Here is a 20,428-nt window from a genome sequence, read left to right as displayed (position 1 = left end):
TTTTTTATTAGATATTTTCTTCATTTACATTTCAAATGCTATCATGAAAGTTCCCTATATCCTCCCCACACCCTGCTCTCCTACCTACCCACTCCCACTTCTTGGCCTTGGCATTCCCCTTTACTGGGGCATATAAAGTTTGCAAGACCAAGGGGCCTCTTTTCCCAATGATGGTGGACTGGGCCATCTTCTGCTACATATGCAGCTAGAGACACGAGCTCCGAAGGTACTGGTTAGTTCATAATGTCTCCTTTCTTGCCATAGAAGCTGTGAGATTACAGACACAGGCTACTACCACCCTGCTTTATATGGCTTCTGGGGCTCCAACATCACATCCTTTTGCTTGTGGAGCATCTCCAGAGCCCTAGATACTTGTTCTTAACAATTGACTGTATTCCAAATTACTCTGGTGATTTTATAGACCTTTGAGATCATATTGGGTACAGACAGTCCACCTCCTGTATCTGTACTGAACCTGCACAGGTTTCTTTCCCTTGGGTTGCATAACATTTATGTTATATTATGTATGATAAGTAGCCTAGAAGTGATTTGAATTGAACAGGAGGATGCACATCGTGGTGTGCAGATATCAAATTGTTACAGGAAGGACTTAAACAGCTTTGGGATTTGGTGTCTGAGAAGAGTTCCAGCGCCAGTCTCCCATGGATACTTGGGCATGAATATAATATTGTAACTCAGATCTCTTCCCATCTCATTATGAGAGTTTTCCCTGTCTAAGGTCTGTGATTTCTGAAATGTATTAGTGACTTGAGAATGGCATGGTCCTGGGACTGTGGTATAAGCTGCATTGTTGTTCTGTGAAAGAAGGGTTGGGTGTGAAGGAACCAGACAGCAACTGCTAAGAACAGCTTTCCCCTGTCCTCTGAGGAAAGCAGGCTGTTCCCAGGGGCCAAAGTGTCTTTGGCCCACTAAAATAAAATTTCATAGTCTGGGTAACTTAAAAGCAACAGAACAGCCTCTTCTACAAGCTGAAAAGCCCAACCTCCAAGTTCTGGAATTCTCCTTTTCTCTTTTCTTTTCCTTTAGACAAAATGTTGTATAATCAGAAGTATGTTCTTTTTTTTATTAGATATTTTCTTCATTTACATTTTAAATGCTATCCAGAAAGTCCCCTATACTCTCTCCCCGCCCTGTTCCCCTACTCATCCACTCCCATTTCTTGACCCTGGTGTTCCCCTGTACTGGGGCATATAAAGTTTGCAATACCAAGGGGCCTCTCTTTCCAATGATGGCTAACTAGGCCATCTTCTGCTACATATGCAGCTAGAAACATGAGCTCTGGGGGTACTGGTTAGTTCATATTGTTGTTCCACTTATCGGGTTGCAGACCCCTTCAACTCCTTGGGTACTTTCTCTAGCTCCTCCATTGTGGGCCCTCTGTTCCATCCAATAGGTGACTGTGAGCATCCACTTCTGTATTTGCCAGGCACTGCATAGCCTCACAAGAGACAGCTATATCCGGGTCCTTACAGCAAAATCTTGCTGGCATATGCTATAGTATCTGTGTCTGGTGGCTGATTATGGGATGGGTCCCTGGGTAGGGCAGTCTCTGGATGGTCCATCCTTTCGTCTCAGCTCCAAACTTTGTCTCTGTAGCCCAGATGTCCCTCAACAGAGGGATGGATACAGAAACTATGGTACATTTACACAATGGAGTACTACTCAGCTATTAAAAACAATGAATTTATGAAATTCTTAGGCAAATGGATGGATCTGGAGAATATCATCCTGAGTGACGTAACCCAATCACAAAAGAAGTCACTTGATATGTACTCACTGATAAGTGGATATTAGCCCAGAAACTTAAAATACCCAAGATTCAATTTGCAAAACACAAGAAAATCAAGAAGAAGGAAGACCAACTCGTGGATACTTCATTCCTCCTTAGAATAGCGAACAAAATAATCAGAAGTATTTTCATCTTGGAAAGCCAAAACTCCATATGCATTCAGCGACAGTTGTTTGTTGCATGCCACCTGTCCCTATCACCATTCTGCATTCGGTGTCTGTTTTTGCTGTTTGGGTGCCTTGTGTGAGTAGAATCATGAAATCTTTGCCTGTGGCTCATGTCATCTGGCATAATGCCATTGAGGTTCATCCATCTTGTAATCAGAATTTGTTCTTCTTAAAGGCTGGGTAATGTTCCGTGGGGGAAGAGTACTTTTTGTGGATCCATTCATCTGCCAGTGGACACTTGGATTGCCTCTACTTTGGGGCTGGCATGAATTTATTTTTATTTTCAAATGGGACGTTCTGATCTGTTTCAGGGCAAGAAGTTGCCGTATCACCTTGGGGATGATGCAGAGGAAGGAGAAGTGTCCGATGAGGACAGTGCAGATGAGATTGAAGATGAATGCAAGTTCAAGCTGCATTACGTGAGTTCCTGGCTCCCCACCGCTTCTGTCCCTTACATACTGCAGAAAGAATGGGGTGCCCCATTGGTGGTATGTGAAACTCTCCACAAATATGGCGTCTGTAGTGCTAAAGGATACTATTTTAAAATTACTCTGTGCTGGCACCCAGCAGTTGGTGAGGCACTTCAGTCATGGAGCTTATGCCTTAGAACTGGGAGCCATTTTAGTAGTGAATCCTTCTGGCTTTCTATCATGTGACCATAGCAACTTTTATAAAGGGAGAGATTTAACTGGGACTGGCTTATAGTTCAGAGGTTTAGTCCATTATCATCATGGCGAGAAGCAAGGTGACATGCAGGCGGACATAGTGCTGGAGAGGTAGCTGAGAGTCAGTAGGAAGCAGGAAGAGAGGGACAATAGACCTCGATTAAGTGTTTGAAACCTCAAAGCCTTCCCCACAGTGACATTGTCCCTCCAACAAGGCCACACCTTCTAATCAGGTTGGAAGTCAAACTGTGGTTAGATTGTCAATCTTCTTGGTGAACATGAGTAGATGAGATCTTGCCATCCCTGCCAAATAAATACTGTCTTTCCATTGTGGTACCTTAGGCCGGCCTCAGGCCCCAGCTACAACTGGTTCTGCTTTTGAAAATGCCAAACTCTTCACCAAGAAAATATACCTTGGCCCATATGATCTCCAAGCCCTTCCAAGATTGGGACATTTAGCTGAATGGTCCATCAGCCACATCCTAAGAAGAATGGCGTTTGAAGTTAGCCACCTGCCCAGGGATCTGGACCTTTCCTTACATAAAGGGTCTGCATGTATATTTTGCCATGTAGTCTAGGGGAGTTTAATTGACCTGTATAATTCTAAGATTTGAAGAAATTCTGTCCCTTTCACTGTCAATAGTCACATGATTTCCCATGTCACGGGAAAAGACCAAAACATTGCAGGCTTTACAGTATAGTTTCATTTCTACAGAAAAGTGGTACTTCGTGGAAATCAGAACCATTATTGTGTCCCCAGGTATATACTGTATAATTTAATATACACCATTACCCTTAATTCAACAATTATGTTGTTACAACAAGACACAGTCTTCTAAACTACAGTAACTGATGCTTCACCGCAGAGGTAACAATGGGAACTGACATTAGTTTCAAAGAAGACAAAGCTTAATGACAGCTGAAGTCTCCATGGACAATTCTTCCTTGGCTTTAAAGCACTTTGAAGCGGGGAAATAGAGGAGGTTCAGTTTAAAAAGAAAGCAAAAATTGAGAACCGAATTCATGTCTTCTCTGTTAGTAGTTTCTATGAGCTCAGTGAAATACTGTAACTAATGGGTCACAGAATCCTAGATAGTTTCCTAAATGAAAGTCTAATTACTATATTAAGCTTTCTTTCTATGCCACTCAAGGTATGTGCTATCTTTGTGGCTGGTTTCTTCTGACTCTGGATAATTTAACTTTTTAATGTCTTACTTAGTAAGCCAGGGCTCCCTGATTCTCATTCTTTTGCATCTAGTTCTCCAGATCCCCAGTTGCTAGCTGCATAGTCTACCAACTGACAGAGGAAGCAGAAGGCCCTGCATGCCATCAGTGTGGGGCTGCTGTTCTGTGAACATGGGAGGAGGGGGCTCTAACTACTGTCTCTGTGACACTGCAGTATCGACTGCTGCATACAAAGGAAGCTGATCTGGCTTTTAGATCCTCTTGACTGTGTTAGTTTTTCTTTGAATCTGTTGAGACTGGTGTTTTGTTTTTGTTTTTTTTGTTGTTGTTGTTTTGGTTTTTTTTGTTGTTGTTTTTTTTTGTTTGTTTGTTTGTTTGTTTTTTTGTGGTACTCAGGACTGAATCTACATCCCGGTATTTGCTCGCTAAGTTCTTTATGACTGAGCCATGTCCCTAGCCTACTTTAAACTATGTATTTTGAGATACAGTCTCACTTTGCTGCCCAGGCTGGCCTTGAATTTGCCAGTCTTCCTGCAATAGATAGAATACAATCATACTTGACAAAACATTTAATTTCCTATAATAAATATCTGTGGTTATAAAGTTTCATTGTTCTTTGGAATCAGATTAATATTTACACCTGTAAACTCTGGGGATCTCTGCTTATGCTCAAAATCTCCTGGCTGCTTTTTGTACTTTGATGTGAGTAGATGCTTTAGAATATGGTTCCACTGAAATAGCCATGACCTTTTATTTGACCTGAGTGGAGCTGGGCAGCACCCCAATTTACAAGGCGTTACAGAGGGCTCTATTGTTATGTATTTAGAGGAAGGAAGTATGTTAACACACACACACATGTAAACACACACACACTCAACATATTTAGTAAAAAGTTCTTATGCAACATTTGTGCTCTATTTTTGAGCTCTTTTGAGAAAAACAATGAATGTCCTAAGTTAGAATTTGAGAGTATTGTAACCCGTCAGTTTATACTCCACCAGACAACAGGAAGCTCAGCTGTCTTATCTCCATGGAAGACTAAAGACCTATGATCATATTTCTACAAAACAGGTTGTTCTACAAAACATTGTACAGTGTAGGTTGTTCATATGGAACAGCCATTACTTATAAAGCCATTCCTGTAAGGGAAGCCCTTAACCTCAGCTGTAAGTTGAAACTGTATGGTTAGGTGAATAAGCCCCACCTAAAGCTTTGTAACACATAAAGCTTTTAGCACAATTCATGGACCCTAAACATTAACTTTCATGAGCTTATTAAAATATTTTATAGATGTCACCAGTTTTTACTGAGCACTTCATGTTGTAGATATGTCATTACCTTTGTTGATGTCAGATGATACTGGTGTGGATAAAATAAGATGAAAGTTCTTTCTTCCTGGGGTTTAAACATTAATGAATGAAGAAGGAGACAGATAAGAAACAAGGCAAATAAGGGACATAAATAGTATTTTAGTTGTAAGTGCTAAAGGAAAAAATGGTGTGTATCTGTGTGTGTGTGTGTGTGTGTGTGTGTGTGTGTATTGAATTTTCGATGTCTACATGAGTGTTTCCTTAGAAGTTGTACTTAACTAATGATCAGAAAAAAGAATTAGCCAGGTTAATATATGGAGAGAAAGTCCTAGGCAAGACAAAGAATAGAGTAGGTATAGTGGCTTACCCAACATTACCTGCTGAACAGGAGGCAGGTTTTCTCCTAATCTGTCAGTTGCTCAAGCCCCATGAAGGTTTTTATCGTTTGTTTTTTTGTTTTTTGTTTTTTTGTTTTTGTCATTTTGGGGTTTTTTTTGTTTGTTTGGTTTTTTGCTTATTCAATGAATGTTTTCTGCTGTACTTGCCTCCTCTAAGCTTCTGCTTTGTATTATTCTGTAGCTTCAGCCATAGAGAAAATCTGGCTCATAATATGTAAGCCACAGGGTAAAGCCAATGTGTTCAGTGACCCAAGAATCACACAGCTCAGAGATGTAAGGGGCAATTTCCTCTCTGCCACAGTGTAATCATCTAGCAGATTTGATTCCAGGCAGCCAGCTCACCATTATTCACAGTTATGGGATCCTCTGTGCCCATGCCAGTGGGCCACACAGACCTCCCACTCCTAAATCTGAATTTCAACTTCATTGATTATTTCTTCTTCTTCTTCTTTTGTTGAGTTTTTCAGTTGCATTTTTCTTAAAACTCTTTGAATCTGTGTTTAGCCAGACTGTTGATCATAAACATCAGCTATCTCTTGCGTGAAGCTCATCCCACAAACCCAAGCCTTCCAGCACGAATTGAGCCCCAGTGCACCTATCACATGTGATAGCCATTGTATTCCGTTATACTATACACCACAATTCACTCTGACTCCCACTGAACATTTTAATCACTTTCCCTTTCCCATGACTGTAGTTGCAACTTCATCATTTTGCCTTTGAGACATTTTAAGAAGATTTATGAACGTTGTCAGTCTCCAACATAACAGCATTTGTAGAATGCATGAGTCCTCCATTGGGGCTCTGAGATCTTGCTACCCCTGTGTCCACTCTGAGACAAAATGTCACATGCTCAGCAGGTCATATCCTAGCAACGATTACAAGGACTAGAGAAGGGGACCTGCATGCTTCTAATTCTTTCTGTCCTATGATATGATCCTTGAAAAGGAGAACATATTTTATGGGAAGTTATGAAACTGGTATGAGGAGGTCAATGCAGACTCAGATGGCTGAAAAGCAGCTGTACTTAAACCCGAGCCTTAAGGAAACAGCTTTGAAGCTTATAAGGCATTTGAAGGGGAAGATGACATGTTTTTCTTCCTGTTGCCAATGTCCAGCACTAAATGGAAGAAAAGGCATTTGGTTTTATTTTTAGAGAAGGTCCCCAACTTCAGCTGCATATTGGTATGACAAGGAGCTTTCAGAAGTGCCTAGTGCCTATGTCCCAGCCCAGACATTTTGATACTGGTCTGGGTGGTACCTGGGAATCTTGCCCACTGTCCTAGCAACTCCATGTTTAGTGAAACATCAGCAGTCTCTAGCTCAATCTCTCTCCTGCTGCTTTCTAGTCTTGTGTGGGGCAAATTCTCCTTTCCAAATGACTCTTTAGAAAAGATGTGCTATGGGAAAATGAGAATGTGTTTGTTTGCTTTTATTATTATCAGTATGTATGTATGTATATATGTATGTATGAAAGACATTCCTAGATCTCTCATAACTAAATGTGGGGCCCTCATTATAACCCTGGGAGAAACTGCTCCTGACCACATTAAATGACTGTTCTCCCTCTTGCCACTGCAGCATCCTTTTCTCAGGCCCAGGGAAACAAAAGAACAAGACACACAGCTTTCGGTGTTGGTCTCTGCCACAGCTGCACAGTGGCAGATAGGTCTGGAGGTCAGGTGTCTGCCTGAATTTTCTTTTAGTGGTGCTGCTGGCTTCCAGGACTGAATGATAATACCGTAATGAAACCTCAGCTGCGTATTTCTTTGTTCCTTGTGGCTGAAAATTTCGTAGTGATGAAAATCACAGAAAGAAAAGAAGATCACCAGGCAGGGCTCTCATTCCTTCTGCAAATCCCCAGGATTAGAGGATGTGAAGCGAATAATGATAGCTCTTGTGTTAGTTAGCCGGTCATCATTCTTCCGGCTACCACCATCCTGGGCTTTGTACCTTTAGTACCACTCTGCTGATATGCCCAGAGTCCAGCTCCTCATGTATCCAGCTTTCTGTGAGGCCCAGAGCAAGGGAAGAAAGAAAACGGTGTTGAGAGCACTCATAGACTGGCTCTAGGCATTCCTGGTGTTCTTGCAAGCTTTTATTTGCAAGCTTCTCCTTTCTGTCTCTATAAACCTCCCCTCCAGCTCCAGGGCACTTGATCAAATACACGAGGAGTTAGAGAGCTTACAGCTCTTTTGTTGGGTCCACTCATGACCTTAAGTGAAATATGTTCAATGATTCCTGCAGAGGGTTTCAGACTATTTCCCATGTTTTACAATAGGAATTGTGGTTGTTAAAAAAATATGAGCCAACTCAACATCAACTCAACTCAAGTATTCATCTCTTTCTGCCGCGGTGTAAAAGGAACGGCTGCTGCATTGCTTGGGAAGCATCGCAGCTTATCCCAGGCTCATCACTCACGGAGCTGTGTTTGGTTGAGCTCTGAGTCTTTTTTTATCTGTGTCATTCATTATGAGTGGGTCTTGGCAGGCCTGAGTACTTACCTTGGAGGGTGTAGGGTGGTTTGGATAATGTGCTGTTAAAGGACATTGCTTTGTAAGGTATGCTGGTACAGATCATACTTTCCAGACAATCATACTATATTTTGAGTTTCGATTTGTTATGTTTGACAGATACTGCATTTTTTACAAGTGGATTTGCTGCAATTTTGCACTGAGAAAGCATATCAGCCCAGTTTTCCCCACAGCATGTGCTCACATGGTGTCTCTGAGGCACATTTTAGTAATTCTCACAATATTTTAAGCTTGATGACTATGTTGTCATCGTATGTGGTGATCTCTGATATTTGATGTTAGTATTCGCATTGTTTTGGTGATACCAGAAACTCACCTGACTTGTTAATATGTGTATTCTGGACTATTCACAAACTGGCTATTCCCCAGCTTTATTATTCTGCTTGGGGCTTTGCTAGGGCTTTCCCTGATACACATTGGTATCGAAAGTAGGTTAATTACAGCCTTACAATACCCCCCCCCCCAAGTGCTCAGGCAAAAGGAAGAGTTGCATGCCTCTCTCTTCAAATTGAAGCAGGAGATGATGAATCTCAGGGATAAAGGCACAGAAACAGGCACAGAAACAGACATATCAAGAGCAAGGCCTCCTACACTAAGCAGTTGGCCAAGTTTTAAATACAAAGGAAAGGTTGTTGAAGGACATTGGGGTGCTAGTCTATTATATATACAGGTGGAAAGAAAATGAAGCAGGCTTGCTGCTGATAGTGGAGAAAGCTTTAGAGGTCTGGATAAAAGATAAACTAGCCAGAGCATTCCTGTATGCTGAAGACCAATCAAGAGCAAAGTCCTAACTCTCTTCAGTTAACGATCTTGAGAAGAGAATGTCCTGGGTATAACCTGGTTTGCCAGAATCCAATGGCAAATGTTTTAAAATGAGAAGACCAACAGATGGGTACACACAGGTGAAGACAACATAAGACCTCGGTACCTATTGCTATGCTTCCTCCCACAAGCCAGGGGTTGTAGGGAGCCGCTCAGGGACATTGAACTCCAAAGGGACTGTGGCCCTACTTTGCTGCAAACTTTTGTCTTCTGGACTAATATTATTATGAATTTGTTGTTTCCAGTTGCTAAGTTGGAGTCGTTTGTTTCAGCTGCCATAGGATATCAATGTTTTCCTCTTTTAAGATAGCTTACTTCATGTTTCTTCATGCCAAGAAGCTGAATTCCCCAGGCAGGTGAGGTGTCTCTCCTCTGTGAACCGGTGGTACTCATATGCCTGACGCATACTGTATGAGCAATTCTTTATGACATCAAGGACTGAGACCATGGGTTCACCCTTGCTAGTGTTTCTCCCCAAGCATATGGCAGAAATTCAGTACAAGTTTGTTTCAGTCAAAGTGAATTGCCTCCAAAACTCTCTCTGATCCTTATTCCATTCCCCAGAACCCGAGCCTGGCTACTGTTTAGTACCTGTTTTGGCAACTGGCATGTCTGGAATTTCATCTGCAGACCCCTGTCCTCCTTTGATATATGTTTCCATATTGCTGTTATTCCTAAAGTAGTATTTATGTGGGACTCTTAGTCGCCTCATCTCTAAGCTTTCAAGTTCTTCAGCCACCAAAGTCCTTCTCTTTAGAACTGCCAAAGGGCATGATTGATTCCTTTGTTCAGGGAAGCCCTTCTCTTCCTCACTGCTAAACACTTTGCTCTCTGGTCAGCCTTTGCTCTGGGGACTTCTCAGTCCCCCAGCTGTACAAGTTAGACTTTCTATGCCCACCCTTGCCCCCAAATAATAACATATAGACTTTTATATTTTTATATGAAAAGCTTCAGGCACTATAGCTGGGCAGATTCTGAACTATTTTAATCTGACAATGCTGGCCTGGCCTACTTCCCAGCCATGTGGTCATTACCTGCCATCCTAGTCTTGCCCTGACCTCCTCCTTCATCTATGTTCTGATGGTGACTCCCTTCTCCTGTCAAGCTATTGGCTGTTCAGCTCTTTGCTTAACTAATCAGAAGATGATGCAGAACAATGTTTACAGAATATTGAGTCAGGAGATGCTACATAATAATGATAATACCAAATTCCAGACTGCAACCAGACCTCTGGGTACAAAAATCAGTATTTGATACAAAGTACACAAAAACATATCTAGCAGGAATGGTATGTCCTTCCCAGCATCCCTGTGACTGGTGGGCTGTGCACATTCGCTTCCAAGATCAAGTGCATGCTCTTTTTCATCTTTGTGTCTCCTTCAGAGCGTGATTCTATAATGGGTGTTATGCATTGCTGATTGAATATCTTAAACACATTAATGTATGTGATATAAGTAGGGAAATATAGCAGTCCCTGATGGCATAGGTGTTCTTTAAAAAAAAAATCCTATGATGTTTATAGTGCCTTGTTCTTATAGGATTTTGTGAAATATATTGAGAATTAAAGAGCCATCTATTCCACAGGGGTCAGATAGATAGGCCTCCTAGTAATAAGTAATGTGGGCCTTGTTTCTGTGGGATGGTACTGTCACTGAATGCTTTGGTGGGATGTTCCTTGGCAACAGGTTGAATAACCAGTTGGCAACTGCAGCAGATCTGGACAAAGGGAGAAGTGAAAGCAGCTAAAGAGCAGAAGGGCAGTGCACAGAGCCTGGGGCCGCTGGTCTGTGAGAAGACACAGAGGCTAGACACTGTGCAGCATGGGCTTCCAGGAAGGGATGTGCTTTGACCATCTAAACACTGTGTGAGAATCTGGCATTGCTTTGCTTCTGAAAGCCTTGCAATTGGTTGTGATTTTAAAAATAATCATAATCACAGGTCATAGCCCCCGTCAGTATTGTATGCCCTCTAATGACATCAAGGAGTTGGAAACCAGAGAGAAAATTTGTCCCGGAATTGCCAGCAGCCTTGGAACTTCATAGCATTCTTTGCCTCCCAATGAAGGAAGTCATTTTTTAAAAATAGATTTTTTTTTACTCTAATGTAACTAGGTAGAATTAGAAAGCTTAGTCTCCAGAAGTTTTCGCTGACTTGTCCTCTGGTGAAATCTTGAAGTGTCAGGGAGGAGTGTTTTAGTCTCTTACCTCAGTTACTGCTAGCTCTGTAAACCTCAAGCAATTGGCTTAATTTCTCAAGGCTTCAGACTCTATTTTAGTGAAATGAAATAGAATAAAACTTTGTAAGTGTGAACGATGTGAATTTGCAGTGAGGACCTATACAGCCAGGTAAACAGTGCTGATGGAGGGTGAGCTTTTGATAATCAGGCACTCTGGAGGAAACAAAGTTGTTCAATGAATATCTTATTTTCTTACAGGTTATTGAGAGATCCTGAGATTATAAACTCAGTATTGTGAGTCTGTTTCTCAGGGGATTCTTTGCATGATTTGATTGTTTGCAGAGTAACGGGACCACTGAGCACCAGGTAGAGTCTTTCATACGGAAAAAGCTGGAGTCACTGTTGAAGGAGTCTCAGATTCGAGACAAAGAAGATCCAGACAGTTTCACAGTGAGGGCGTTACTCAAGGCTACACATGAAGGCTTAAATGCACACCTGAAGCAGGTAGACAATTCCTATTGAACAAGGAAAGACAAAACATACCCTCTTCTTTGCTTTCTGAGCATTTTTCCTTTCTGGAGTGCTTCTCAAACTTCTGTATCTATCCTCATAAAGTTTTAGAAACAAAATTCTAGTACAGAGTGAGAATGTACGCAGTACCGTACTGCTTCCCTGGGGTAGTCATTCCAACTCAAGTCAGCTCCTTTCTCAGATGGCATGAGACAGCTCTGCTGTGTACTGTTGTCCTGGTATCCTATTACATGTGCCCAATTTTACTCTTAAATCATTCTAGTTGGGACAATAAGTGACATAGTCCTTCTAGCAATAGACATGCTCGAAGAAGTACTAAGGAACTCACAGGTTAATTGGCTCGTTCTTCTTTTGTTTATCAGATGAGAAAACTGAGCCAAAAGAAGGGTAGTGGCTTTGGTGGCAGTACTGTTTCTCCTAGCTTAGGGATACAAGTGTCATCCCCATGACCAATGTCCAATATAGCTAGCTTTCTAATCCCATAGGGTTTGAACAGTTAGTGATCAGTATTAATAGGTCTTCATAGGCAGCACACACACATAAAGTAGGCAAAAATGAGTCAACAACCCTGTAAGACCCAGCCCCTACCCCTTACCGATTTTTGGATTTTTTTTTTTTTTATCACCAACCAGCTCTCGAGTTTTTATTTACCATCTCTCCCAGGAATCACACTTGTGATATCTGTCTATGGCTTCAGCAGGTACTTCTTGTAGCTTCTTTGCATCTTGCTTATGGACCCTTATTGTATTCACAGGTTTCTCTCTGTTTAGCCAGTGCCCTTGGTAGGTAGGGTTTGCAGGTTTCCACACAGTGAATTTTAGGGACAACTGAAAAAGCATCCTAACCCTTTCAGCAGGGACATTTCTGCCTCCAGCCCCATACAAGGGCTAGCACAAAAGGAGATTTGCTCACCATCTCTACCTGGGAAATTCACCCATGTGAGAAGCCTTCAAAGGCTGAAATTCCATTCTCTGATGCTTGGCACCAGGGCAATGGTTTCAATGCACAGATAAGCTTCACAGTGATTTCCCTAAGTGAATGAAAGGGATATGACTGGGTTTTATTTATAATGCTTTAAAACCCCAAACAGCAGTATTCGCTGTGAGGCTTTTCTGGACTTGGCAGATATGGCTCTTACCTACTTCTGGCTGTTTTCCAAAATTTAAACTCCTCTTAACTGGATGATTTATCTCAATGCAGGATGTTCAAAATACCACTTTCTGATTTTAGGCACGTGGTAAATAGGAACTGAGGGCTGGCACAACTGGCTGTTCTGAGAGCTAGGCTCCAGCTTTGGGATGCCATAGACAGCTGCTGTGTCCTGGCATCCCTGACAATGTCCCTCTTCTGGCATCCTACACAGCAATATTTGAGATATCCAAGGTGGGAAGTGGAAAGAAATGAAGCAGGGAAAGAGAAGAGAGGGTCCCCTGCCACCGGCCAGAGCTAAGCAGAACAAAATGTCTGAAAGCCCTTAACGTTATGCTTCTATTTATGCAGAACCTGGATGTGAAGGAAAGTGGAAAGAAGTCCCATGGGCGATCCCTGATGGCCAACTTTGGGAAACACAAGGTATAAACTAAGAGTGTTAAATGTGCCTACTGCAGTTAATTTGAAGATCCTGTCAGTAACAGGGCAACATTGTATTGTGATGATCTTGAAATGGCTGATGATGACTTCAGGACATCAGAAAGAGAAAAGTTTGAAATTTGAACAACTTTGAAACTTAGTACCGCTATTAATCAAAAGTATCAGAATTCAAGTTGCATTTTGAAGTCTTTGAAATAAACATGTCCAACATAAAATTCATATTCTGAATTTTTGAATCATTTCAATAAATAAGACAGGCAGCTCACATTTCTAGGGAAAACAAAAAACAAAATCAAAAGTGTAAAAGCACCCATTACAAAAGAAGATAACACATGGCAGGGGAAGAAACTCACTCACCTTTGGAGGCATCTGGGAAGTACAAGTCGCAATTATTCCTTGATTCCATGGACACCATGATTGACAGCATAAAAAGACCACAGAACCCAAGCCTTAGGATCAGGATCAACATGTTTGTACTCTACTGGGGGACAGAAACCACTCCAGCACACAGTGTGACAGTTTCTCCCTAGCAGCTTCACTCTTAAGTTTATGACAAAGATGGAAGCAACAGTTGAACACTGATATTTGTAATGGAACAAGTGGTAAACAGTCCGAATTCTCATCAACTATAGAATCAATGAAAATGTATATACACATCTGGAGTGCTGAACAGCCATGAGAAGGACACAGATATATCTATCTGCAATGATATAATCTTTCAAACATGATTTGAACTAGAAAAGTAAGACCCCTAGTGCGTGCACTCTGAGGATCTTTGTATGAAATTCAAAACCACGTAAAAATGCTCTAGGGTAGAAGTTAGCGTGTGATTGAGGATAGTGAGTACCTTTGAAGGAAGTAAGGACTAAGTGGGAAGAGCAGAAGGATTCTGGGGTGCAGGTAAGATTCAACTTCCTTATTTGAGTGCTTCCACAATGCGGAAGTCATCATTTTGTACACTTGTACACTTAAAACTGTGTACCTTTGTAAATATCCGTGATACCTCAATAGAGGTGAAAATGTTATACAAGAAATCAGCCATTGGGTCAGTGAGATGGCTCAGCAGGTCATGTGTTTCAGGGTATTCTGCTCAGATGTCCAAAGTGTACTTTCCAGAAGGGTAACCTTTTAGGAGCTACATGTTTGGTCCCGAGGCTTCCCACAATGACTGGGTTCAATGACAGTGTTTGCTTTGTTGGGTTTTTAGCTACCTAAATAATGAGCAGTCTCCAATATGGAGATGAAACGACATCCCCCTAAAACACCTGTCCAGAAGACAGGAGATTAATTGAGGAGACTTTAGCTTATGGCCTATGAGTAGCAATTTTTATTTTATGATTAGAACTGAAAATGGGTCCCAAACTCAGAAAAAAGCAATCTGATTTGGATGATGATTTGAGTGTGTGCTGTCCTTCTGTTCTTAACTTAGTACAAATCTGGTTTCAGAACCAAAGTTGCCTTTTATCACTTACACAACAGTAAGCTTCCATTCAAAAGCTTATTTCCCCTGATAATTGTTTAAATAGATAATTTAATTTTGGTTCTCTCTTGTGGACATCTTCAAAGTACACAACTAAAATTTTCCTAAGTTCTCAATCTTATATGGCTCAGAAATTGGCTTCTGGACATGAAATTCTAAATTTTACATAGTTACAGGATGTCTATAGATTTTTTTTCTTTAATTTAATGGTTGAACAAGTAACTGGTCACTCCTTCTGTATACATAGCTCCCACCCCATCCCACTAGTGTGTGTGTGTGTGTGTGTGTGTGTGTGTGTGTGTGTGTGTGTGTATGAGCATTCATGTTTTAAAATCCAATTCAATCTCTGTATATTGTGAATGTGCCTAATGTGGTGAGTTAGTAAGTTTACTGTGATTTTTCCAGCAGAAAGCTACAAAATCACGTTCTAAATCCTATAGTACTGATGATGAGGACGATAGCCTTCAGAATCCTGGCAAGGAGGGAGGCCAGCTGTACAGGTAAGAAAGCATCTTCATGCTTATTGCCCAGACTCCCACACCCTCCCCGTTCCATTATCCTGGTTGTTTTAGTTGTGTATGTTTAGTATCTGTGTGCCTAGAGAATGAGGTGTACATGGTAAGGTGTGGGAGGGAAATGTGAAGATCAAGCTAGCGATACTATACAGAGCAAACATGGCACCAGTGGGGTCCTGAATAAGCGCTAGCTGCGGTAGGTGTCAGGGGAAAGGTGTCGTGAGAGAGGAAGATGCCCATGCCGATGTACAGAGGACTGGCAGAGGGACTGACAGGATAACTTATATGCACGTAATGAGCCAGAATGGAGGTATTTAGTCCTCCATTCACCATCATTAGTACTGAAAAAGGTAAGCTTTCCATCTCTTAAAGACTCAAAAGCATTAAAGGAATTGTATATTAGCATGGTAGGTTCCAACTCTAGTAATGAACTGGTCAAATATATTAGTTACTGCTTCATTAGTTTTGACCATTTTACATCAATATACACTGCATCTTGGTGATATCTACCCATCAACTGACTTCTCTCAGCCCTATCCAGCTCCTGCTCATTCATTTCTTCCCAACCTGGCCTCCTCCTGCTTTCAGGTCTTTTTTTTTATACCCACTGAGATGACTTAGGATTTTTGACATGAGGATGAGTAGAGGGTCATTTGCTGAATCTTGGGAGACTTGTCAGTTGCTCCACCACTGAACAAAGGGGGTACTCCCTTCTTCCCAGAACCATTTGACTGCCAGTTGCTCCTCAGGGAGTGGTAGGACCTCCTGATCCCCTCCCTTGCCTATGACAACAGAATGCTGAAGGCCTAGTGCAGGTCTTTGGCTGTTATCCATAACTGCTGTGTGCTTATAATTGCAATGGCCACCTCATAGGCAGAACACAATGTTTCATAACTCTCCTCCTAATTCTTTGTTCTGATTATCCTAATCCTGATTCTTATATTCTTCCGTCCCTGCCTTCCATGGTGTTCCCTAAGCCTTGGAGGAAGTGATATAGGTGTTTCATTTAGAGAAGAACCCTCAACAGCCATTAATTCCCTGGTCTTAACAGTTGTAAGTCTTTCTATTAACTGTTAACCATTACATAAGGAATCGTCTCTCCTCAAGGCTGGGAGCAGCAATACTCTATGCTTAGAAACATGAATAGTTAGATAGCAATTTGGCTACTTGTCCTGTTAGCAAAACAATAGGAGTAGTGTTCTTGCAAGTTCTGTGATCTCCTCGGCTATCCAGTTTCCATTACATTTATAGTGCCAACACATATTCCCTTTCATGAAATAGTCCTCAAAGCTATTTAGGAAGCAACCTGCACTCTTAGTTACCCACACTTGGTAATGCCATACACAAGTAACTGCACCAGTGAGCATATCTTGCCTAGTACAGGGTCCTTAGTTGGTATTGACATTTTTCCCACAGTGGCCTATAGAGCATCTACTAGCACTATGGAAGCTATTCAGCAAGAAGGAAGCTTCTAGTCAGTGTCTTAATTTCTCCACGCCCTACAGCCAGGTGTCTTCAGTAACAGAGTCTGGAGAAACTCTTTGCCAGCTATTCATGTGACAGAAGAATAATAACCAAAATATTCAGAGCACTAAAGCAAAACTAAACACACGATCTGAAAATAGAGGGGGATACTAGGTGTGTAAAGGATCCTGCTCCCCTTATTAAGCTATTGTCAATAGTGTTCATGATGATGGTTTTCAGAACCTAGTTGTGATCTATAGTGTGATCAGGACTCCTTGACAGTCACAAAGGAACATAAAGCTATGTTGTGGGTGGGTTAATAGGTGTGGGTGGACAGACTAACAGACAAACAAACATGTGTGAGAAAATGCACACGTGTGTGTGTACACACATAGGCATATACAAACACACACACACACACACACACACACACACACACACCTATGTCTCTTTACTGAACAGAGAACTTAAAGTCACAGAGACCTTCTAGAAATTCAGCATCAGTGTTTAGGTAGGGTTTTCTTTAAGCTCTAATGGGATGTATTTGTATCATACACTGGCTAGTAAGGACAGATAAGAAAATTATAGAAAATTTGAATATTAGTTACAGTAAAAGATATAGCAGCGATAGGAACACCTTTCAGAAGACCTTTACTTACAATTTTTAAATCAAAGTGTCTGACACATAGCTAAGGAGGGAACAGTGTTTGAAAAGGCACATTATTCTTCATGCATTCAATGAGATGCCTTTACAGGTGTTATCAGAGATCAGGTAACATGCTGCTCTTGAGTCAGTTAGAGATTTGCCCATAATACCTGTGAGAGCCTGAGTCTCAGATGGCCACCTTGGGACTTGGTTAATCCAGTTCACTCTTGGGGTGGAGAGTAGAAAGGAATAACAATGTAGAATGTCTCCATGCCCCCATGTCTTAGGGATTCTACTTATGAATTTTAAGCATGATCTCACACATACTCATAATCATCAGCCTTTCACAGGTCCACCAATGGCTATAGGGTCTCCCAATTCTGTAATAAAGAATACACAGACATTCATTCAACTGCTTTTATCCATGCTTGCGTCCATGCCTCTAACAAAATGAACTGTGTAAGAAACATTTTGTCCATAGTTCTTTGCTTTGACATCTCATGTCACCACTAAGGTAAGGATTTCTTTCTGATTTGATCAACTTTTATCATTAATATCTAGTTCTCAAACATTTTCATCATCCCAAGAATACAATCTTTTATCCAACAACAGTCACTCTCCTCTCCTTTTTCTAGTATACTTCCTGTCTCTGGGTAGACTTTATACTTGTCAATATTTGACCTTTTACCAATATTTGGCTTCTTTCTTTCAGTTTTGTGTTTTCAAGCTTCACTCCCATTGTAGCATATATGTGTACTTTGTTTGATTTTATTGCTAAACTACCTGCCATATGACTATTCTACATATTATTCAGTAGTTGGAAAACTTTTTGATAGCTTTCACTCTGTTGGTTGTTTCACTCTGTCAGACCTGGGTTCCAGACCTGCTTTCATTAAGTCCTAGGGAGAGTCACTTACTCACCCTTTTAAAAGGGAAAGTGATGCAGCCAGAGGCTCACAACCCTTCCATCTCTAGACTCACTAACGTGAGTGTGTGCTCTGCAGGCTGGGCCGCCGAAGGAGAACCATGAAACTCTGCAGAGAGCTCTCGGACTTGGTGGTGTACACAAACTCCGTGGCAGCCCAGGATATTGTGGATGATGGTAAGGCCTGAGAATCGCTCACCCTGGTCCACACGCTTGACTTTCCTACGTCATTGCTAGCTCGTGTTTTCACTGATCAGGTCATTCCTGATCTGTGGGGCTGTCTGGGACTGTGTGGAATCTCATTTGTCAGAAAAATGATAGCTCACATGGTTCAGAGCTCGCATGTCTCACATGTGGGGCTGTGTTGATTATTGGTAGGTGCCTGATTGCTTGGAGGTTGCAGAAATTTCCTACAGGGTGGAAGATTTTATTATTGTGAAAAGTCAAAGGCATCAGAGCTAGGTCTTATTCCCAGACTCAAACTGTCGAGGCCTGACCTACCTTCCTAACCAGGTCACAGATGGTTCAGCCTGTTCAAATGTGAATGACCAGAAGAAGGAGTAAATTAATTCACTACAACAATACCCTGGAGAGACCATATTTTCTCATTAAACATTTTGCCTTTGAATAAAGAGGTCTATTTATTTTACTGACTGGAATTTTAACAAAAGAATAGATATAGTTCATTGTCGTATGGACCTGGAGGGCATCATCTTGAGTGAGGTAACACAATCACAAAGGAACTCACACAATATGTATTCACTGATAAGTGGATATTAGCCCAAAACTTAGGATACCCAAGATATAAGATACAATTTGCTAAACGCATGAAACTCAAGAAGAATGAAGACCAAAATGTGGACACTGTGCCCCTTCTTAGAATTGGGAACAAAACACCCAGGGAAGGAGTTACAGAGACAAAGTTCGGAGCTGTGATGAAAGGATGGACCATCTAGAGACTGCCGTATCCAGGGATCCATCCCATAATCAGCTTCTAAATGCTGACACCATTGCATACACTAGCAAGATTTTGCTGAAAGGACCCAAAGATAGCTGTCTCTTGTGAGACTATGCAGGGGCCTAGCAAACACAGGAGTGGATGCTCACAGTCAGCTATTGGATGTATCACAGGGCTCCCAATGGAGAAGCTAGAGAAAGTACCCAAGGAGCTAAAGGGATCTGCAACCCTATTGTTGGAACAACATGATGTACTAACCAGAACCCCGGAGCTCTTTCTCTAGCTGCATATGTATCGAAAGATGGCCTAGTCGGCCATCACTGGAAAGAGAGGCCCATTGGACTTGCAAACTTTATATGCCCCAATATAGGGGAATGCCAGGACCAAAAGAATGGGAATGGGAGGGTAGGGAAATGGGGGGCGGTATGGGGGACTTTTGGGATAGCATTGGAAATGTAATTGAGGAAAATATGTAATAAAAAAAATAGAGAAAAAAAAAGAATAGATATAGTTCATTGTCACTGTTTCTCATAGATTTTTTTCTTTGTTCTTTTTTTTTAAAAAAGAGTATTTATTATATGTGTTTTGCCTACACATATGTATGGGTATCACATGCATGCTTGGTGCCTGCTGAGTCCAGAAGTGGGTATTAAATCCCTTGGAAGGGAAATCACAGGTGATTGATTATTAGCCACCATGTGGGTGCCGGGAACCAAGCCCAGACCCTTGGCAAGCTCTCTTGACTCAGTCATCTTCCAGTCCCGTCTCACTGTTTCCAACCACATCAACTACATCAAGCAGAGAGGCTCCAGCCTCAGCCATGCTCATCTTTCCTCATCTTCAGTTTTATTCCTTTACCAAATGTTGATTGAGGTACCACAGTCCTGCAGCACTTAGGTCAATGTTAATTTTAGTGGAAGTGGAATGGAAATCAGAATGTCCACTCTTTCAGTGATGTCAGCACAAAGATGGCAGGCAGCGTGGGACAAGGCCCTCCTCCTCACAGACCTCAGACTCTTCACTCAGTTCTTTTTACCAGCAACAGTCCATAAGTACATCTTCTTCTATTTATTGAAAGATGACTTTTCTTCGACCTGGGTTTGGATTCCTTCTTCTTATGGTGATGGTAGTTATAATACAAAATTTAAATGAACACCATCTGTAAGAATGAGAGAAACCTCCAGATTCTCAACTATCAAACAGTGCTTTCTAATAATGACTGCCTGTGGCTCTCAGATTAATATAGGGACTG

At 41.5% G+C, this 20,428-nt stretch overlaps 1 protein-coding gene across 6 annotated transcripts in view; it reads left to right on the top strand.

The window, feature by feature from the left end:
• The window catches only part of Plch1 (phospholipase C eta 1), a 202,778-nt gene that overhangs the window by 163,903 nt on the left and 18,447 nt on the right, over positions 1–20,428 (top strand). For 4 of the 6 annotated variants that reach the window (XM_029475578.1, XM_029475576.1, XM_029475579.1 and 1 more), the window contains 5 exons: positions 2,289–2,396; positions 11,410–11,571; positions 13,099–13,170; positions 15,074–15,168; positions 18,298–18,395. In XM_029475578.1, coding sequence (XP_029331438.1) covers positions 2,289–2,396; positions 11,410–11,571; positions 13,099–13,170; positions 15,074–15,168; positions 18,298–18,395 — 535 coding nt within the window. The remainder of the gene's footprint in view (positions 1–2,288; positions 2,397–11,409; positions 11,572–13,098; positions 13,171–15,073; positions 15,169–18,297; positions 18,396–20,428) is intronic. The other 2 variants (XM_021158107.2, XM_029475580.1) reach the window with 1 other exon arrangement.

The sequence above is a fragment of the Mus caroli genome, chromosome 3 (assembly GCF_900094665.2).
Source record: "Mus caroli chromosome 3, CAROLI_EIJ_v1.1, whole genome shotgun sequence".
Classification (NCBI taxonomy): domain Eukaryota; kingdom Metazoa; phylum Chordata; class Mammalia; order Rodentia; family Muridae; genus Mus; species Mus caroli.
Note: the sequence above shows the minus strand (reverse complement) of the source record. Positions and strands in the feature narration are given on the sequence as shown.